The sequence below is a fragment of the Pagrus pagrus genome (genome assembly GCF_965226575.1).
Source record: "Pagrus pagrus genome assembly, chromosome: 1".
NCBI lineage: Eukaryota > Metazoa > Chordata > Actinopteri > Spariformes > Sparidae > Pagrus > Pagrus pagrus.
Genome location: NC_140185.1, coordinates 15156691 through 15174909, shown reverse-complemented (window position 1 = coordinate 15174909; position 18219 = coordinate 15156691). Strand labels below are relative to the sequence as shown.

General features: G+C 41.2%; 1 protein-coding gene across 2 annotated transcripts in view; it reads left to right on the top strand.

Annotated features, from left to right (window-relative positions):
• LOC311259594 (protein kinase C-binding protein NELL1-like) overlaps window positions 1-18219 on the top strand; it is a 282733-nt gene that overhangs the window by 185718 nt on the left and 78796 nt on the right. For both annotated transcript variants that reach the window (XM_084356830.1, XM_084356829.1), the window contains one exon: window positions 16529-16654. In XM_084356830.1, coding sequence (XP_084212956.1) covers window positions 16529-16654 — 126 coding nt within the window. The remainder of the gene's footprint in view (window positions 1-16528; window positions 16655-18219) is intronic.

Sequence of the window (18219 nt, the reverse complement as noted above, 5' to 3'; positions counted from 1 at the left end):
GTGGCTCAATGTTATCAGTAACACCTTTTAAGTAATGGAAGAGTTCGTGGTCATAGTTAAACCGACAGTAAAAGGTTTAAAAAAAGAAAATCAAGAAAGCAATCTTTGTATTGACACTTTTTAGCAATTTTGAAAGATTATTAATATTGTGACTCTGACATATAAAACCTGTATATTGCAGCTGATCTCTATGAATTAAGCACTAGCAGAGTGAACGCTGTCTTGATCTGTTGTTTCATCTTGTGTTTCTTCCTTTCTTCTTCATCTCACAGCATTAATGGGACGTATCGTGAATGTTGTCTTTGTCTATCATCTGTGCAACCTTAAATATACCAGATAAATGCTTAAAAAAGTCAACAAAACACAGAGGACATGTTGGCCTAACCTTTACCTCTGTGTCTCTGTTGCCTTAACCTAACTACATCTCTCCAGTCTCCAGTGTCATGCATTTTGTAAACCTACCGCCCACTCACACCACCTCCTTCCAGCATGAGTGTGGTCCAAGAGTGTCACATTTCATATCCTTGGAAAAGTGTTGCCAGTGCACATAATCCTGGCAGGAATTACGTTTCCTGCAAAACACATTAGGCAAAACCATGTAAACGTGATTTTAGGAGACAGGGTAGAGCTGTGAAGCATTTATTCACTTTTCATTTTGAAAAACTGATTCACGAAGGGCACTTCACATAATGAAATGCATTTATTAAGGAATAAGAAGCAAGAAAAGTCGTTTTCATAGAAAAGAATGTATTAAGGGAGCGCTCATATCAATTTGCATCTTGATACATATCTTGTTGATATAATGCAGTTTGTTTCCCGTTGGCCCCAAAACCCAAAAGTACATTTTTTGTCCATCCAAGGAAAGAAATGTAATTTACTGAAACGGAAGATAGCACAGAAAAATCTATATTTATAAAAAAAAGTCAAATAAACTGCTGTCATTGACTGGTAATATCTACACAATACAGCATGTGAGATGTGACTGGGGTAAAATTGTGAAATCAATAGGCTTTCATCTCGAAAAAAGACACCACGTCTAAAATAATGAGCAGCTATGATGGACTTTGATGTGACTGTCTACATCTGTTAAACAACATGTTGTTCCTATACACGGGTCACCGCTGGTTTCAGATGCACCACCTTCCCAGGACTGATTATGATGCATCTTTCGCTCTGTAGTTTTGGAAGTGGGCTGTCTTGCAGCTGGCAGAGCAGATGACAAGTGGGGATGTTGTCAGAAACAGATGCGGCTCCTCCTGCATGGCTGATGTTTCACCGAAGTTAGTTGTCAATGTCTTGTCTCGCTAAAAGACCTGTGATGTGGAGAAACAGGAGTGAACATGTGTTTGGTGCAGTTGTTACGAGGAATTGAGCTGCTCTCATTTATTAGATTGTCCAGTTATGATTACAGTTGCTGCTTTCGATCCAGTTTCTAACTCGATAGAAGCCCTCAGTATCGGGGTTTACATTTTCAAATTCAAGTCAGCGATTTGCCAAAGCCAGGGGTTAGCTGAACTTTGTATATGAGATGCATTTAAGGATTGAATGAAAAGGAAAATCCTCCAAAGCAGCTCATTTTTTGGTTGGTCATCACTTTTTTGAAAGGGATAGTTAGGGATTAGGATTAAGATTAGATTTCGGATTAAGTTGGAATGAAGGTCAAAAAATAACTCTGGTTGTGTTGCAGCCATCGTTTTTTTCCACTATAAACACATTGACACTGAAAAAGATCAAGATAATTCATTCACTTCATAAGATCCTTACTGATTCTGAAAATAACTTTACATTAAAGCATATATTCTTATTTATTTATTTATTTATTTATTTATTTATTTATTTATTCATTATTATCTCCAATCAACATGCCTGCAAATGGTCCTCCAACTGTTACTCTGGTAGTGCGCTGCCTCCTTTTTGGTGTGAGTATGGATTGACAGGTGGCAAATTCTTACGTATTGCACCTTTAAGGTTGGTGTTGTCATATGATTCAGTTTCATGGTTAAAACCAGGATGTTTACACACGTGTTGTATTGAATCAGAGTTGAGGGTTCGACACTGAACACCGTCTGTGAAAGTTTGCCCCTGTGCACGCTGCCAGAGGACATGTATGTGTGTATTAGTGCACGTGTTGGAACATGAGAGCCGCTCGACTGCCATTCGTCTGGAGGATTCGACCTCTCCTCCTCTTCCTTTGTCCTCAAGCTGCTCTCTGCTGTCAGGTGGAACCAGAGGGGCTGGCCTTAATTATGGCAAAGGGGTTGACTGTGACACTGACGCAGGACGTGGTGATGGCGTCTCCAGGCCAAGGCTGAACAGGGCACGCCTCTCCCTCCACGTTGCCGCATCCTGAGACAATGAGAGCTATAGCAGACCATCTGCTGCCACTGCCCTCCCAACAGTCCCGGGCACAGGGACAAATAACACTCTGTGTGTGTGTGTGTGTGTGTGTGTGTGTGTGTGTGTGTGTGTGTGTAAGCTGCTTCTTCCAGCCTTCTCCTCAGCTACTCTACTGTCACTTTACTGTTTCTCCCGCTGGGCCCCATGCTGACACATCTACCTTTCAGGAAAATGGGGCACGGCAGCAGCGGGGCATGTAAAAACATTTACAAACTCAATTAAAAATGAAGCGGTCTGTAAAAAATCCTGAGGAAGAAAATAAGACCCTGAAGTCTCAATTAAACAAATTTATTTTTAGATTTACTCAAAACCAAAACATGCTGGGACTGCTGACCTGCGGTAAGAAGCTAATAAGTTGGACAATATCAGTTAAATTTGAATTAATATTCGAATACTTTTCATTACAATGTCAGCAAAACAGGCTTGTATTTTGATTTAGGGTGGTTTGAGGGGAAAAAAATGAAAGCATATTGCCCATCAGGAAGTTATTAGTATTGTTACAATGGGAAAAAAATACATATGGCACCTTTACTTCATCAGTGATTAGATTATTTCTTCCTGCAACTGATAAAATAAGAAATAAAAATGTAAGGATATAGTAATGTGTAAAATCTTTTAGCTCACAAATGAATTTGATTGTTTAAAAAGTCACATGTATTGATCTTTTATACACCAGAAAAAAAATGGCTGAAATGTCCTTTTCTTTTCATCCTCAAATAAACTTGAACCCATCTTGTCTGCCTTGCTCGAACTTCCAACAAACTCAAACTGAACTGTAAATTGCATAAACTAATCTCATAATTCATCTCCTAGCACCACCACCACCTCTTAATTAAACTGAAAATAAAACTAAAACTAAAAATAATAACCAAATTAAACTTCATGTGACGTCCACGTGTACACGTGCACTCGCAAAAACACGAGCACTTTATCAGCACCCACTCCAAGTAGCAGCTGCCTCTGGATGGGAATAACAATGAAGCTAATTAAGCACCTCCACACTGCGCTGTCATTATATTCCAATATTAGTTTTCCCATCAAATGATTACTGTCTGTCATCGATGAAGCCACAACAAGTGTGGTGTTGGTCCTTTGTTGTCTGTCTCTCGTACTTTCTAAATATCTTTCTGTTCCTGCAATCCCTTTTTCATCTCAGTGTTTGTTCCCCATCTCCGCTTCTATCTTTATTTTCCCTTGGTTTCTATCTTTGCACCCATCCCTACTTGAATGTGTCAGTCTGTCTCTTTGTCTGTCCCTGTCACTTTCCAAGACGTGCAGTGAGCTAGAAAGATGAAAGATGTTAATTTACCGTGGTAACCGAAAACACGGTCCGAACAGTTGGCATAATAACAGCTCCACACCTCCTCGTCTAGCTTTCTATTGCTTTCCTTTTCCTATCAGCTGCAAGGTGAATGGTGACTGATGGGACGTCAATTAGATCACGCAGGTCGTTAGCCTCGAGGCATCACCGTTACCTAGCAACTGCTCACTAATGGTTGAATTTGGCCAATAATCTGAAACAAGTTCTCATCTGGACTTGCATAAGTAATATGTAGATGACCTTCCTGACAAATTTGGTTGTGTGTGTGTGTGTGTGTGTGTGTGTGTGTGTGTGTGTGTGTGTGTGTGTGTGTGTGTGTGTGTGTGTGTGTGTGTTGCTGCAACCTGATACAACGAGAGCTAAATTCAACCATCTGCTGCTGCTGCCCGACTCACCGTCCTGGGCACAGGGACAATCAAGGGTGTGTGTGTGCGGGTGTGTGTATGAGGGATTGATACAGCTCATATAATATTAATGCATGCTGGCTATGCCTGGGGGGGAACGAAAAAAAAACGGGGGAAAAAAACAGCCGATCTGGTTGAAACACAGGGTGTGCGATGTAAACAAAAACACCGAATTGCATGCAAACAAACAGGGATGTACCAGACGGATGTCAGCAGCTCTGGAAGTGCTGTGTGTGTGTGTGTGTGTGTGTGTGTGTGTGTGTGTGTGTGTGTGTGTGTGTGTGTGTGTGTGTGTGTGTGTGTGTGTGTGTGTGTGTGTGTGTGTGTGTGTGTGTCATTTAGGTTGGAGGTCTTGTCTGTCTCTATGAGGGAAGTGAGAGGTGAAAAGTGAGAGTTTGACAGTAAAACTTTGGGTCAAGTTCAAGCTTAAAATGTTTGTGAGCTGTGGGGCCTGAATGATAGCCAGATCAGGTTTGGGTTGAAGTTTTAGGCCCCATGGAAGCAGCCTTTTCTGTAGCCAAAGAGCAGAAGGTCACTGATTTCTCTGCGCTATTCAAACACAAGTTTTTATGAATACAAGCCAAACTGTACTCCTGAAAATAAAGAAAATACAAATGAACAATGAGTACCAAACTCAGTCCTACTGCTGGCAGCTGTTGTTGCTGCTTTCCTCTGTCAGCATCTGTGTTTACCTCCCTGCATCTTACCCAATCTTCATACACAACAGCATCTGCAGCGATCCTGATTATCAGCCTGTCACTGGAAAAAACTTCATGATAGTCTGTGTTTGTGTGTATGCACTATGTAGTCATGTGCCTGCTGGGAGACCACCCATATGTGCACCCCAGCCTGTACCACTGATAAATTTGTATGTTTGTGAAAGCCTTCATGCCTGAGTGTTTGTGTGTTTGCTAACAGACTCCAGGAAAACTGTGCACGTAGGTGCAAGTGTGACAGGTTTTTTTTAGTGAGTAAATAAGAAAAATATTTTCATTTTTGGTTACTTCTTCCTTTCACCTCAAAGCTGACTCACTTTTTTAAATGTAAAGGTAAATAAATACTCATTCACACAATAAAAATACACTGTAAATCCCCCACAACCACACCAGCTGTCACACAAGTAATTGGCCAGGTGTGAACCAGGTTTACTGGAAGCACTATCTATCCTCCATGTTTGTGACATTCTTCCTTCTGTACTTCCACTGTCTAAACTGCATCAATCACCCTCGGTGTTGGTTGTTACAGAGGTTGTGTGTATTCAGAGAAGAGATGGGAAGAATTGACTGAAGTCTGGATCCAATTTTGAAGAACAGCTGGACAGATATGAGTCAATAGACTATCTCTTAACCACGTCGCCATGTGCTTGAGTCTAAACTATCACATTTAGTATTGAACACACACAAACACAGATGCAGTTAGCTGCTAATTCCTCTCTTATATCAAAGTCTACCTGAGCTTTGGCATTTTTCCAACAATCAGTGCTTTGTTTGTGTTCGATGAGTAGTTTTTGGTCTGAAGTGCTGGTCAGTGTAAAGTCTGAAAAGACATTTAGAATCAGAGATCTCAGCTGGGTCAAACTCTACAAATGCTACCTGATGTGACCATAGTCGATGGATGATGCCATCTGCATTATGACGTGGGAGAAAACATTTCTGGGGTATTTCAGGGGGTACAAAAAGTTTTCTCTGCTGGGTGAGACTGTTGAAAGTTGCAGCCATTGCGACAGTGGGAAGCAGTGGTGACTGGTGTGCTAAGAGTCACCCCGAGGGGGGACATCATACCTCAAATTCAAAGATACTTAGAATCCCATCAATGTCCATCGATGCAGCGATGGACATACACGTATGCCAATTCGGTAGACTTTGCCAAACCCTGGTGTAGTGTAATATAACCATATAACCATAAGTAAGTACACTAATGTAGTTAGTGGTTAATGACAACTGGTAATAAGTACTGAGATGTTAAAGAATCTAATCAAAATGTGAAGGAATCATAAATGAATGGTTATGACATATACTACTCAGCACTAGTTGATTAAACATGCACCTATTGATCGAATTGATGATTAAACTAATGTATTGTGTTAACTTGGAATAAAATGTAACCACAAAAGTAAGAGTGAAATCATGTAACCAGATATACCACACTTTATGAAAGATGCAGTATAAAGAGTGATCAAAGCTAATGGGATATATTCAGAAGGAAACTTATATAAAAAAGCTAAGGCCAGAGTCACTAAGAGCTAATGGTGTATTCTGAGGAAAGCGCCTGTTTTTTTTAATAACCAAACTGAGAGAGCAAAAGCTATGGGTGTCAGTAACGGCAGGGCATGGGCAGGTGCACGGGAAAGCTCGGGACTTTCCAAGGGAAAATACCCGTTTCAGCAGAAGTGAGGAAGAGTAAGGATTGGTTGAGACCAAAAGGCCCAGCCCCCTTTTAGTGAATAAAAGGAGTATGTTTTATATTGAGCGGTTGGGTCTTATCTGATGAACTTTTTTATTGGTGTCTTTTTGAAACTGTGAGTCTAGACAAGTCGAGACACGACACAGGACATGACAACACAATCCAATGCAACCAGAAAATGTAGCAGTTTCCATTTCTACAGTAACGCCACCTTATGCTATTGATGGATCAAAAAGCAATGGGAAATTAAGTGGGCATTGTAGGTCAAAGTGTACACGAGTGCAAGTTTGTACATTCTGGTCCAATTTAAAATATTTAGAAAGTCTCTTATTCCCATTAACCCTACAGTCAGCCCACTGCCACTGCTGTACGTCACCATAAGAGGCTCTAAGAGGCTTCACTCAAACACTGTGGGTTAGGATTACAATTTTTGTGTGTGTGTGTATCTTCTTTGACATGGAACATTGTATTTTGCTGTTTTGACAGACTTGTAAAGTGCACAGAGAGTCTCTGGGTGATGTGCACTTCAAATAAACTGAAGTTGAAGTTGATTGCGGCAGTATAACACCACCTGCTAACCACCACACACCTGGGCCTTTTGACCTGGTGCATGACCCATCTAACTGTTATCTGAAAAACAGGCATTGTGTATAACCCACACTATAACAATTACTGTATGTAAGCAATGTAATTTGGCATGTGCAGAACGGTTTTATTTTTACATTATATATCTGGTGATGGAAGGAGGTAAATCTCAATAAAACAGCAACAACTGCAACAGGAGAGCTTTGTGCTCCATGTCGCTTTGTTTCACCACCTGGATGGTTATAAAACATCCGACAGTTACAGTTGCTCCTGTGATATACATTTCTCAGCTTCCATGATGCAAATTCAGTTTGCTATTAGGATTTCACTTGCAACAATAAACCTCAGCTGTGCGGTAATCCACTAAACTGTGAGGAGAGGCACACACTGCACCGCCTCCTCCTGCATGATATATGGATTTATTTCAGCTAGTGGGTACCCAGGTGTACTTTTCTAAGCTTTGCAGTAAACATACCTAGTGAACATCCAGCATGCACACACACAGAGCACCTGTCATCCAGGTAAACTGCTCGACTCTGTCTGACAGAAGGACTCTGTCACACATTCAGGCTTCAGAGTGTCTTCTCTGAAAGTCTGTCAGTGTGCAGCTCCATGATTGGCAGCTCCACGTTGAAGTTGCAGAGTGACAGCGAGATTAAACCACCTCACTCACGCTGTTTCTTTTTCCTGAACCACACCAGCGTTCAGTTCTCCTGCCCACGAACCGTTCTCTGACAAACAATGCAAACAGCGTGTTCCTGAGCAGGCTCTAATCTGCTCCACCAGAGCACTTCCTGCTCTGTATGCGTCTTCGAGAAGGACAAGGACGACGATAAGAGCTGCTGCTCTCTAAAGGCGCTCTAATTAAATGCATCAGTAGTTCTTTTTCTCCTCTGACTCCATGAAGGGACGCGCAGCATCACAGAGAGGTGTAGTCCTGCGCTGCATGTTGATTGTTGTTGTTTTTTGTGTTTGATTTGTTTGCAGCGCAGAGAGATAAGAGAGTTTAGTCATTGAGTTCAGCCATCTGAGGCCTTTGCGTGCCCCCATTGTGCAGATGAAACCCCCGTCGTGAGAGTAATTTGGCTTCTCCGTGACTCAGTCCATATTAAAGGATAATACCGCAGCTCTTTTCAAGTTTGTGCCAGTAGTCGAAGTTGCTGCTGCTGCTGGGATGATGGAGCGTAGTGGGAGATATCCAGGCTCACTTTCTTCCTTCACGAGCCAAAGTTGTTGAAAGCAACGCTGTGTATGACACTCAATTATCGTGTACGTAATTGCTGGCTGAGATTAATTTCCTCTTTCAGAGGAGGCCATTTTTCTGGTGTTAATTCTTAGCCGATATAAAAACATCATCCACACAGGGATAAAAGTCCATCACAGGAATGAGAAGAAACTTTTACTTTTATCCTCATTTCACTGTGCTGAGTGAGAGTTTTCATATCAGGACCGCATTATGCTTCGCTCTGCTGCTTGTCAATCATCTGACAAACACGGGGAAGAAAGTGGTGACCAGCTAAAATCCTAAAAATGGAAATGATGATCATACACACTATGCATGTAATCAGGCAGGCTGAGTATCACTGAAACAAATACGTTTTCATACATTGTAACAGCATCGGAACCTTGATAAGGTTTTAGGTTTCACTGTATTTGCACTCGTAACAGAGATACTGGGATGAAAGTAAGATCAGTTAAAAACCCTGCAAAAGTCAATAGCGCAAAGTGTGTTTGTTTGGATTTGAAGTGAAAGTCAGCACTCTTACAGCCTCATCAATGAAACATCAGTCTCTTTCTCCGAGGACAGGAGCCGATATCAACCTATTTAATCCTATGTGCAGATATGTTGGCCTGAGACAAACCACAGAGCACTGAACTATCACTGAACCTCTCTTGAAGATGGAGCATGTTCGGCGAGTCGTGTTTCTACAACACAAAACTGACGAAGTGGGCTTCCTTTTTATTTCAAATGGGAATCAATAACAGTTGATGCTCCGACTTGCAGTCTGCGATGCGTTACAGGTGCACATGAGTGGGTGTAGGGTCACAAAAAAGTAAATGGTGAACTGTAATTACTGCAGAGTGTGTAGCAGGATAATTGGGGGTAATGTATGTGCTGTGACTCAGAATTAAATCAGTGTTTCTGCTTATGGCCCAAGGTACAGTAGTCTGACTCACAGGTTTTAGACTGTGGGTATTAGCCTGTGTGGCAGGCTGCGTGTAATCGTTTTCAAAATCCTTGCTGCTGTGGGAAACAACAACATCAACCTCCAAGCGAGCAACCTACATGCTGAAAATGGCCAGTAACCCTTAGACTAGCCTGGTCCCTCATGGTACAAATCTAAACAAGCTGGAGGCTTTTCTTTTGCAGGGATTTAGCTATTTAAATGCCAAGACTCGCCTCTTTATGTGCAAATATTTCACCAAAACAAGTCCCCCCGCCACCCCCGACACTATTTTGCAGGAGCATTCTGAGCTTTGTGATACCCAAGATGACTGTGACTGATTTAAAGCAGCTCAGTCGGCACAATAAAATGAAGGCAGTTAACGTTTCTGCAAACCAAGGAAACATCCATATGTGCATGTAGTATATACCATACTGACGTTTGTACAGAACATTTCTTATCACATTTACATTACATGTTTATTACCTGACTTTCAAATCCGGAGGAGGATAGGACCGTGGGGGAGTTACAGACGAGAAAGCCACCACTGCACTTCAAGTCGGCATTTTTTGTCATTTGTAAGTGTGAAATTACTGAAAATGTGATGATTGGGACCACAGCGCTGGAAGTGTGACACCACAGGATATTTTCAACAAGACCTAGGGATATTTCCAGATGTGTTTGCAGTGACCAAAAGAGGTGTTTTAAGCCAAAATATTATGTTTTCCTAAAAAGCCAGAGATTTTTGCACTTTACTGTACAAGGATGACTAACTTTGATCCACTACCTTGGAAAATATCAATATTTGATACTTTGCTCGATACCACGGGGACACTTTGACACAACACTGAGAGCATAACATTTGAGATTTTTATTGAAAGACAAATATAACAAGGCTTGTGCACTGCGTGTGCAACACAACAGCAGTCAATTTACTTCGGGAGGCAGTAGGGTTATGTGAGCGCTGCAGTGGTGCATGGATCCACTTGCAATATAAAGCTAAGAAGCACAGCTGGTACTGGTGTATCGACACTGCAAAAAAATTATTATTGAAACCAGAACAGATATTCAGAATCTACATGTATCAATAAATCAATATCTAAACAAAACAAGTGCAGCCAAGCACTTCTCAAAACAGAAAACATTGCTGTTTAGCAACATTGCAGCTTTTGACCAAGCTAACTCTTAGCACAGGTGACCACTTGGGACATTCCAGAAGGCCAAGTTTGAACCGAACCCAGCTTGCTCTTGGATATGAGAAGACACAACGTAATAAGATAAAATTGGGGCTTTCAGAGGAGGCTGGCAGCCCCTGTGCTAAGCTAACACATTCCAGACTTGTCTCTGCATTGAACGCATATACAAAAAATTGATGATGAGCCTCTAATCTGACTCCAAGTAAGGAGCTAGCCAGAAATTGTCATTCTGGCTAGCTTGTTACAAAAGTAATCACAATGCTGTAACCCAGTAACTTCCCAGCACAGTGAGACAACATTGTTTGCAGTTAGAACATCATCATAATAAAGTTATCAAAGTGTTTCTGTGCTGTTAAATGTTGTAATTTCATACATTTTAATTTCATGGCTTGCTGTGCAGTGATTGAGACTTGCATATCAACATCATAATTTGTGTGAAAATGCCATTGTTAGTTGTTTGTTTTTTTCATTCACACTGTTTCAGTGAAGTCACATGAAAAAAAAAAAGCTGATGAGCTCTTTTATACCAAGTGCATTAGTGAAAATAAATGGAATATCCCATTTCTCTTTCTACATGTGCATGTGTGTGCGCACACGCATGTATGCTGAACACAAGGCTCTGTGCAAGCCTCAATTATCATGGTGTGTAATTGCAGGGCGAGATTAACTTCTTTGTACTGAAAATAGAGATAGAAAGAGGGGGAGAGAGAGGTCAAAGAAGAGGGGAATGCGCATTGCTGTACATGTGTTTGTGTGTGTGCGGGGGAGATATCAGCTGAGATTGGTATCAGAAGCCATGATAACATTAAGATAGGAGCAGCTCTGGTCAAGTCCTTTTCAAAAAATAAATGTTTTAGCAGAAGTCACTTATCTCTTAACATGCACACATGAATTAGTAATTTGTGTTTTTAGATTGATGTCAGCTGAAGTCTCAGGGTGTTTTTGCTACAGTAACTGCTTTAGGAGCTTTAGGAGCTTGTCTGCGAATATTGAATTTATTCATACATCAAAGCACAAGTATGTAGAAATTAGCATTTTGTGCGATTTGGCGCCCCCCATTGTTTCTGAGTGCACCACTGCCATTGATACAAATCCAAAGCCGTTAACAATTTGTCAGACATAATGTTGCTGACAAACAATGCTAACAGCAAAACTCATTATGTCATAACAATGTTATGTGTTGAAAACTTGAAGTACTTGAAATAAACATGTGTGTAACTGTTATGCCCCGGCCTAGGGTTTACCAGAACATAACATATGGCTTCCCTCTCTTTCTCCCACTCCCAAGAATAACACACAAAACTAAGGATGCAGTCCAAAATAAGGGAATTTATTTATCCCGAACGAAAAATACAACTTCAGGGTGAGCCTCACCTAAAACAACAAACAAAACGATCTGGGTTTTCAAAGCTTACTTTCCTAACCAAAAACAAAAGCCAACAAAAAGACAGGTTGTCTTACCTAACTCCCTAACCATAAACAGGAGAAAAAGGTGCACAAAGAAAAAGGCTACTCACCCCTACTACAAAACTGGACTGAATAATATTAACAAAACTATTTACAATATATACAAAAGAGATATTAAATCCCTTTGCAAACACGAACATCGAATGTTTCTAATTTCAATGGGAGTCACAATGATTCGGCCAAGGTGCTTTAGAGAGAGAGAGAGCGAGGCGACGAGGTCTGCTCCAGGCTCCACTTTTAAATGTCCCAGCCTTGAGATCTGACCAATCAGCAGCCTTCCAGCTTCCCCAATCCGCAGCCTCCACCTGTAAGGATGTTCTGGACACAAACAGAAAACAGCACCTCCTCTTGGCAGGAGGGAGACAACATCACAGACAAACAGAACAGAACAGAACACACAAATTATGACCCCTGGGGTCATAACAGTAACCCTGTGATCCTACCCGCTCACAGGAGTTACATAGTAGAAACAAGTGACAATTACATAAACACTGTACCATCAAAATGATTTAGAAGCTGAAGAAAAAGTTACATTATGTTGATCTACTATTGTTCACATTCATAACATTTGTCCTTTCATATACAGTACAGTTGTGATGCTGCATTTGATGATGTTTCAGCACCACTGGTTAGCTCTGGCTGTTTCCCATTAGGTGCTCATGTAGGCGTACAGACCGCTATGTAACTAAAGCTAAGATAAATAAATGCTAAAATTGTCAGGAAATGGACAGTTAATGTGAATGATCCACTTGGGTTCTTTGTTTTCTTGTATATACTACAGATAACAGCACTGAGCTGTGTTGAATGCCTGAAAGAAACCCTCCAGACATGAAAAAAAGAATCAGCTTGAAATATTACATTTTGTCTGGTGTTTTTTCAAATGAGAAATAAACAGTAGATGACTGATAGAGCACAACTGTGACCACTAGGCTATATACTACATTTTACACCCAATCACCTTGTTTAAGCTGTAATGAGTTTCTGACTCTGTAAGCATTCTTAACTTTTTTACATAGTTAAGTATAATATTATAGTATTACACTGTAATAAGTATAAATAGTAATATTTTAAATTAGGAGTTTCTGTACAAAAGTTGATATTTTTCATCGCTAGCAGCAGGGATCCATGTTTAATGATGAATATGTGAGATCTGAGTCGCCGCCAAAATCAAATCAATTGTTCAGTTTCCAAAAACCATTCAGTCTTTCAACCAAATTTCACAGAACTCTGCATGTGAGTTTTTGAAAAAAAACCCCGCTGAGTGACAGACAAACCGGAAAGAAAATTGATTAGCAATTCTGAGTTTGTTGAGTGGAAACTCTTTGAGAAACACACACACACAGACACACACTAACACAAACTCACTGCAAATTTCCATAATTTAGACAGAAGAGAAAGATAAATTAATTAGAAAGAGAAAAAGAATCTGGTGAATACTTTAATTTTTAAACGATGCAGACCCGCCCCCATGGATAGAGTTGAGTTTCACTGACAATGTTGATTTTATATGAAAAGAAAAACATCTTGAAGATGGTTTTAATTAGGAAATTGAATAATCTAATGTGTTTTATGTGCCTCTGCCTGGTATGGACACTTGACATTAACAAACAAAAACAAGCTGGCCAGGATCACCACAGCAGCAGGAAAGATAGTGGACCGCCAACAACAGTCATTGGATGACCTTTGCAGCATAATTGTACATAGGAAAGCTTTGCTCATTATTGGTGTCACTAAACATCGACACTAGTCGGCCGAAGCAGGTGGTAGCCCACCAAGAACCCGACTCTGTTCGAGGTCTCTGCCTGTAGTGAGTTTTTCCTCGCCACTGTCAACAACCGCTTCCTCATAGTGGGAATCGTTGTGTCTCTGTAAATAATGTAGACATGCTTTATAGGAGAAGTGCTCTGATAGTATTGTTATGATTTGATGGTACATGAGTGATACTGAAATTCATAAAGCATCCCCTCCATACTGAGTTGCTCCCCTGGCAAAGAAAACGATCTGCAAAGGATCTTTTGTTCTCTCCATGAACAAACTGCACCAAAGTAAACTTCTCTAAGTTCAATGTATGATGTACATTGTGTGGATGATTTGCCCCCGCCAACAAGGTTATGTTTTCGCCTGTGTCGGTTTGTTGTTTGGTTCGTTGGTTGATTTGTTGGTTGGTTGGTTGGTTGGTTGGTCAGCAGTTTTACACAAAAACTACAGATATCCACGAAAGTGAGTACAATGTATAGGAATAAAAATCTGGATGTAGTGGATTTAATATGTTTAATATGATATTGGATTAGGCCTGATTTAAAGGGAAGCACTGGGCCTTGGCAGAGGTATGCACTCTAATGTTGTAATGTGATGTTCTTATTGCAAGAGATCAAAGGTGATCGTCCGGCCTTTGCTGGACAATAACGTTACAAAGTTGAAATTCTAGAAAGGTGGTCTTATTCTGAGGCAGCAGCCTCATCAAGTAGTCTTTAAACAAACCAAAAAATGAGCTGCTGAAAGAGACCGATCAGCTGCAGTGGCTGATGTCCTGGACTATATTTGTGGACACACACAAATACAAACACTCACACACAGACACACAATCTGGGTTGATTAGAGTGAAGAAAATAAAGGCGTTTTAATCAGCAGGAGATAATATTGTTGTGGGACAGAAAGCTGTTTCAATTAACCTCCGTACAGTAACACACACACACACACACACACACACACACACACACACACACACACACACATATGAGCAGTCTTCTCCATTTCTGCCTCACAACATTCAAACACTCAACACCAGACACACAGTCTTTCTCTCCCTCAAACACATGCAAACAGTCAAATACACACAAAGGGATGAGCACGCACACACACAAATACATGCTCATGCACACAGAGTACTACCCTGCCTTATTTTTAGCTGTTCCCCTTTCCAGCCCTGACCTACATCACAGCATGAATAAAGCAGCAGAGAGATGAAGAAAGTGAGCTCAGAGGGGAGGGAAGAGGGAGGAGGAGGTCTGGGAAGAGGAGTGAGGAAGGGAGAGAGGGAGGAAGAGGCACCAGCAAATCAAGAAAAATGAATTCCCCCCTGTGTGAAATGACAGTTCCAGTTCTGTCAGCAGACCTCACCTGCTACGACACTCCCAGAGGAGGCTGCAGAGGGCGAACACAAGCACTCACACAGACATTCAGACAGACAGACACACACACACACACACACACACAGTGGCAAACACAGGGGATATACGACCTCGGAGCGACACGCATCAGAAAGTCTCATCATGCGTCAGATTTGACAGTAGATGCTTTCCCCACTTAAATAAAGGCTGACAAAAGCAGCAAGCTCACAACTTTGAATTATTGAGGCCACACACTGGCGACATCACAGCTCGGCCTTCAACAGGCCTGAAGAACGCTTTGGCCAATAAAGGGTAATCAAATGAGCAGCTTTCAGGGTGGAGTAGCGCTTCAGGACAAGATGAAAATTGGATTCAGGGACTGTCTCGCAGCCTGAAAGCACTCGAATAAGTTCAATGTTTTTGATGTAGCAGATCAATGCTTTTTACGCTGAAGGCCAGCGAGGCTTTGTATGCCTGAATACAGATCCGTCTCTCTTTGATTGTGCAATTCAACACTCCTACTGTACACTCTCCAAGGATGAAATTTGCAGAGAAAAAAACTCTGGGTGTTGCATGTAAGTCAATTACATACTTCATACAAATTCATCCTGTTGTAAGGGGAAAGTGTGAGCTGAAAACCTCAAAGCTGGAATGTATTTATCTGAGGAGAGGATATGGAAATACTCTCCTCACTCTCTTCTTCCCCTAAGTGTAGCATACAGGCTCCCTGAAGTGGTGGAAAGGCCTGTTAGCTGCAGGAAACTGGCTCTCTGCTGCTCACATGCACATAAATACGTACACACATTCACACACGCACATACAAATTTAGACCCTTCTGCATAACACCTCCCTTGTGTGTTTCCGATCCCATTTCATCAGCAGTCAACCAGCTCACCTAATGCCTCCCTGAGCTCTGTGTTTTAATGCTCATACAATGTCTTTCAAGCTACATTAGGAAGAGCCAGATTATGTGTATGAAAAGAGGCTGCAATGTGTCATATTAGCGGAATATAATGGACGTTAGGTAAGATACTACTCTCACTGCTCTCCTTTGTCCTCTTTAGTTTTTGTGTCCTTATCTCATCTCATCTTTTTATTTCCTTTCCTTTCCTTTCCTTTCCTCTCTTTGGACCCATATTTTCCTCCTTCCCTGGTACTCCTTTCTATTGCTCTAACTAAACAACACACCTGTTTATATATTTCGCGGGGAAAAACGTCCTTTGTAAAACTTGTCTTGTTTGTCCGTGTTATGATAAGTGAAGGCAATTTCAGCACCATTTTTGGATGGGCGACACTCTAATTGATAACTGCTAGCAACAAGGTGAATCAAGATTAATGCAACAGTGTTGACGCAGTTCATTGAGCTTCATCCACCTGCTTCATCAGCTGCTTGAGGAATCGCTCTGTGTGTCCTGAGTGTGTCTTTAGAGAGCTACCCGCTGAGTTATTAATCCACTGTATCTGCTCTGTTTGTCCTCAGATATTGATGAGTGTGCGACCCAGATGCATTACTGCCAGTCCAACACGGTGTGTGTCAACCTGCCCGGCAGCCATCGCTGTGACTGTCTGCCAGGCTTCATCAGAGTGGACGAATACTCCTGCACCGGTACGTCTGCATAAAAATACATTACTGACTCACTATTGGTACACATAGTCCATCTGGTATCGCATCATACATCTATAGATGTATGGGTGAACTGCCCATCAACCTACTGAACCATCAAACTATAGTTTGATATGTTTGATATAGTTTTCTTCTGGCTTGAAAATTTCCGCTTGATCTGTAGGGTGTATGTTTACAGGTAGCCCTCCCATTTCCCATTCATTCTCTCATTGTTCCAGGCATCCATGATCGCTGGAGCATGAATCCAAATATTATCCATTATTCTCTGATTTTCATTTAGCACCGCCAGCATACATTTTGTTGATGTACCTTTTCAACAACTATTGGATTACTTTCAATGAAATGGATTGGAGACATTGATGTTCCCTAGAGGATCAGTTTAGTGATTCCCTGACGTATCTTCGTTTCTAAATTCCAATCCATCCAGTGCTTTGGCTTATCACTAAACCCACAAAACCAACAAAAGCAAGGCAGCAGCCTCAGCTTGGCATGCCAAACACACTAAACTAAATTGTGAATGCTGTGAAATCTAAATGTCTAAATGTGACTTCACCAGACTTGCAGACCTGATGGTGCTGAGGGCTGTCTAAATTCACGATTCATCAGGTCCACATGCTTGGATTAGCTATATCAGTATGGATGTAACAATGTTAAAGAATAATAATTATACCGTGGCTTTACACCCTTCAGTCATGGAACAAAGAGGGAATAAAAAAGTGAAGAGTTGAGGATAAATTGAGGAGTCTGCTAGTCTGGTGGTACAGCAGTGGATACTTTTGCCAGATGGCAGCAGGGTGAACAGACTGTGTTGGATTGGGTGTTGTCTTTTAGTATTATTTAGTAGTTTGGACTCTGTCAGACATCTCACTTCACTGATATCACTGATGCTCAGTAGATGGGTGCCAATGATGTTCTGCGGGGTTTTATTCACCTACTGCAGAGCCTTCCTGTCCTGGGCCATGCACGAACCATGTCAGTTTGTTGATGTTTCCAGTCAGGATGCTTTATATTGGTCCTCTGTGAAAGTTGACAGGAATTTGGCTCCAGAATTTGCCTCTAAGTTTAAGAGTGGCAGTGTACGATGACCAGGATAGGTTCCACCTCTTCATATGAGAAAAGTTCAAAATACAGATGAGATATGTACGTTGTCTCCTCTCTTTGTCAGTTTAATGCCATCTTACAGTTTTTACTAATGCCTGTCTAGAGCAGCTGGTAATTGTGTCAACATGCTTCCGTCAACTGCCAACCACATGAGGCTGTGAATTACGCTGTATTTCTTGTTATCTGCAATTAAAGCATGTGGAGAAACGAATGGGAACTGATTGGTGAATACCTCAGCATGTCCTTTTAAAGGCTGAAGGAATCAGCATGTAATCACAGAAGAATGGGTGATTGCAGCCATTCAGTTTTTTAATGGCTCTAAAATGACAATTGATAGTCTGATTTAAAATATATCTTGCTTCCTGTACATCCTTGACCTTCTCACAGCTGAAAGTCAGGACAGAAAACAATTCCAACATTTTCTATTTTTTGACCACACAATGTAC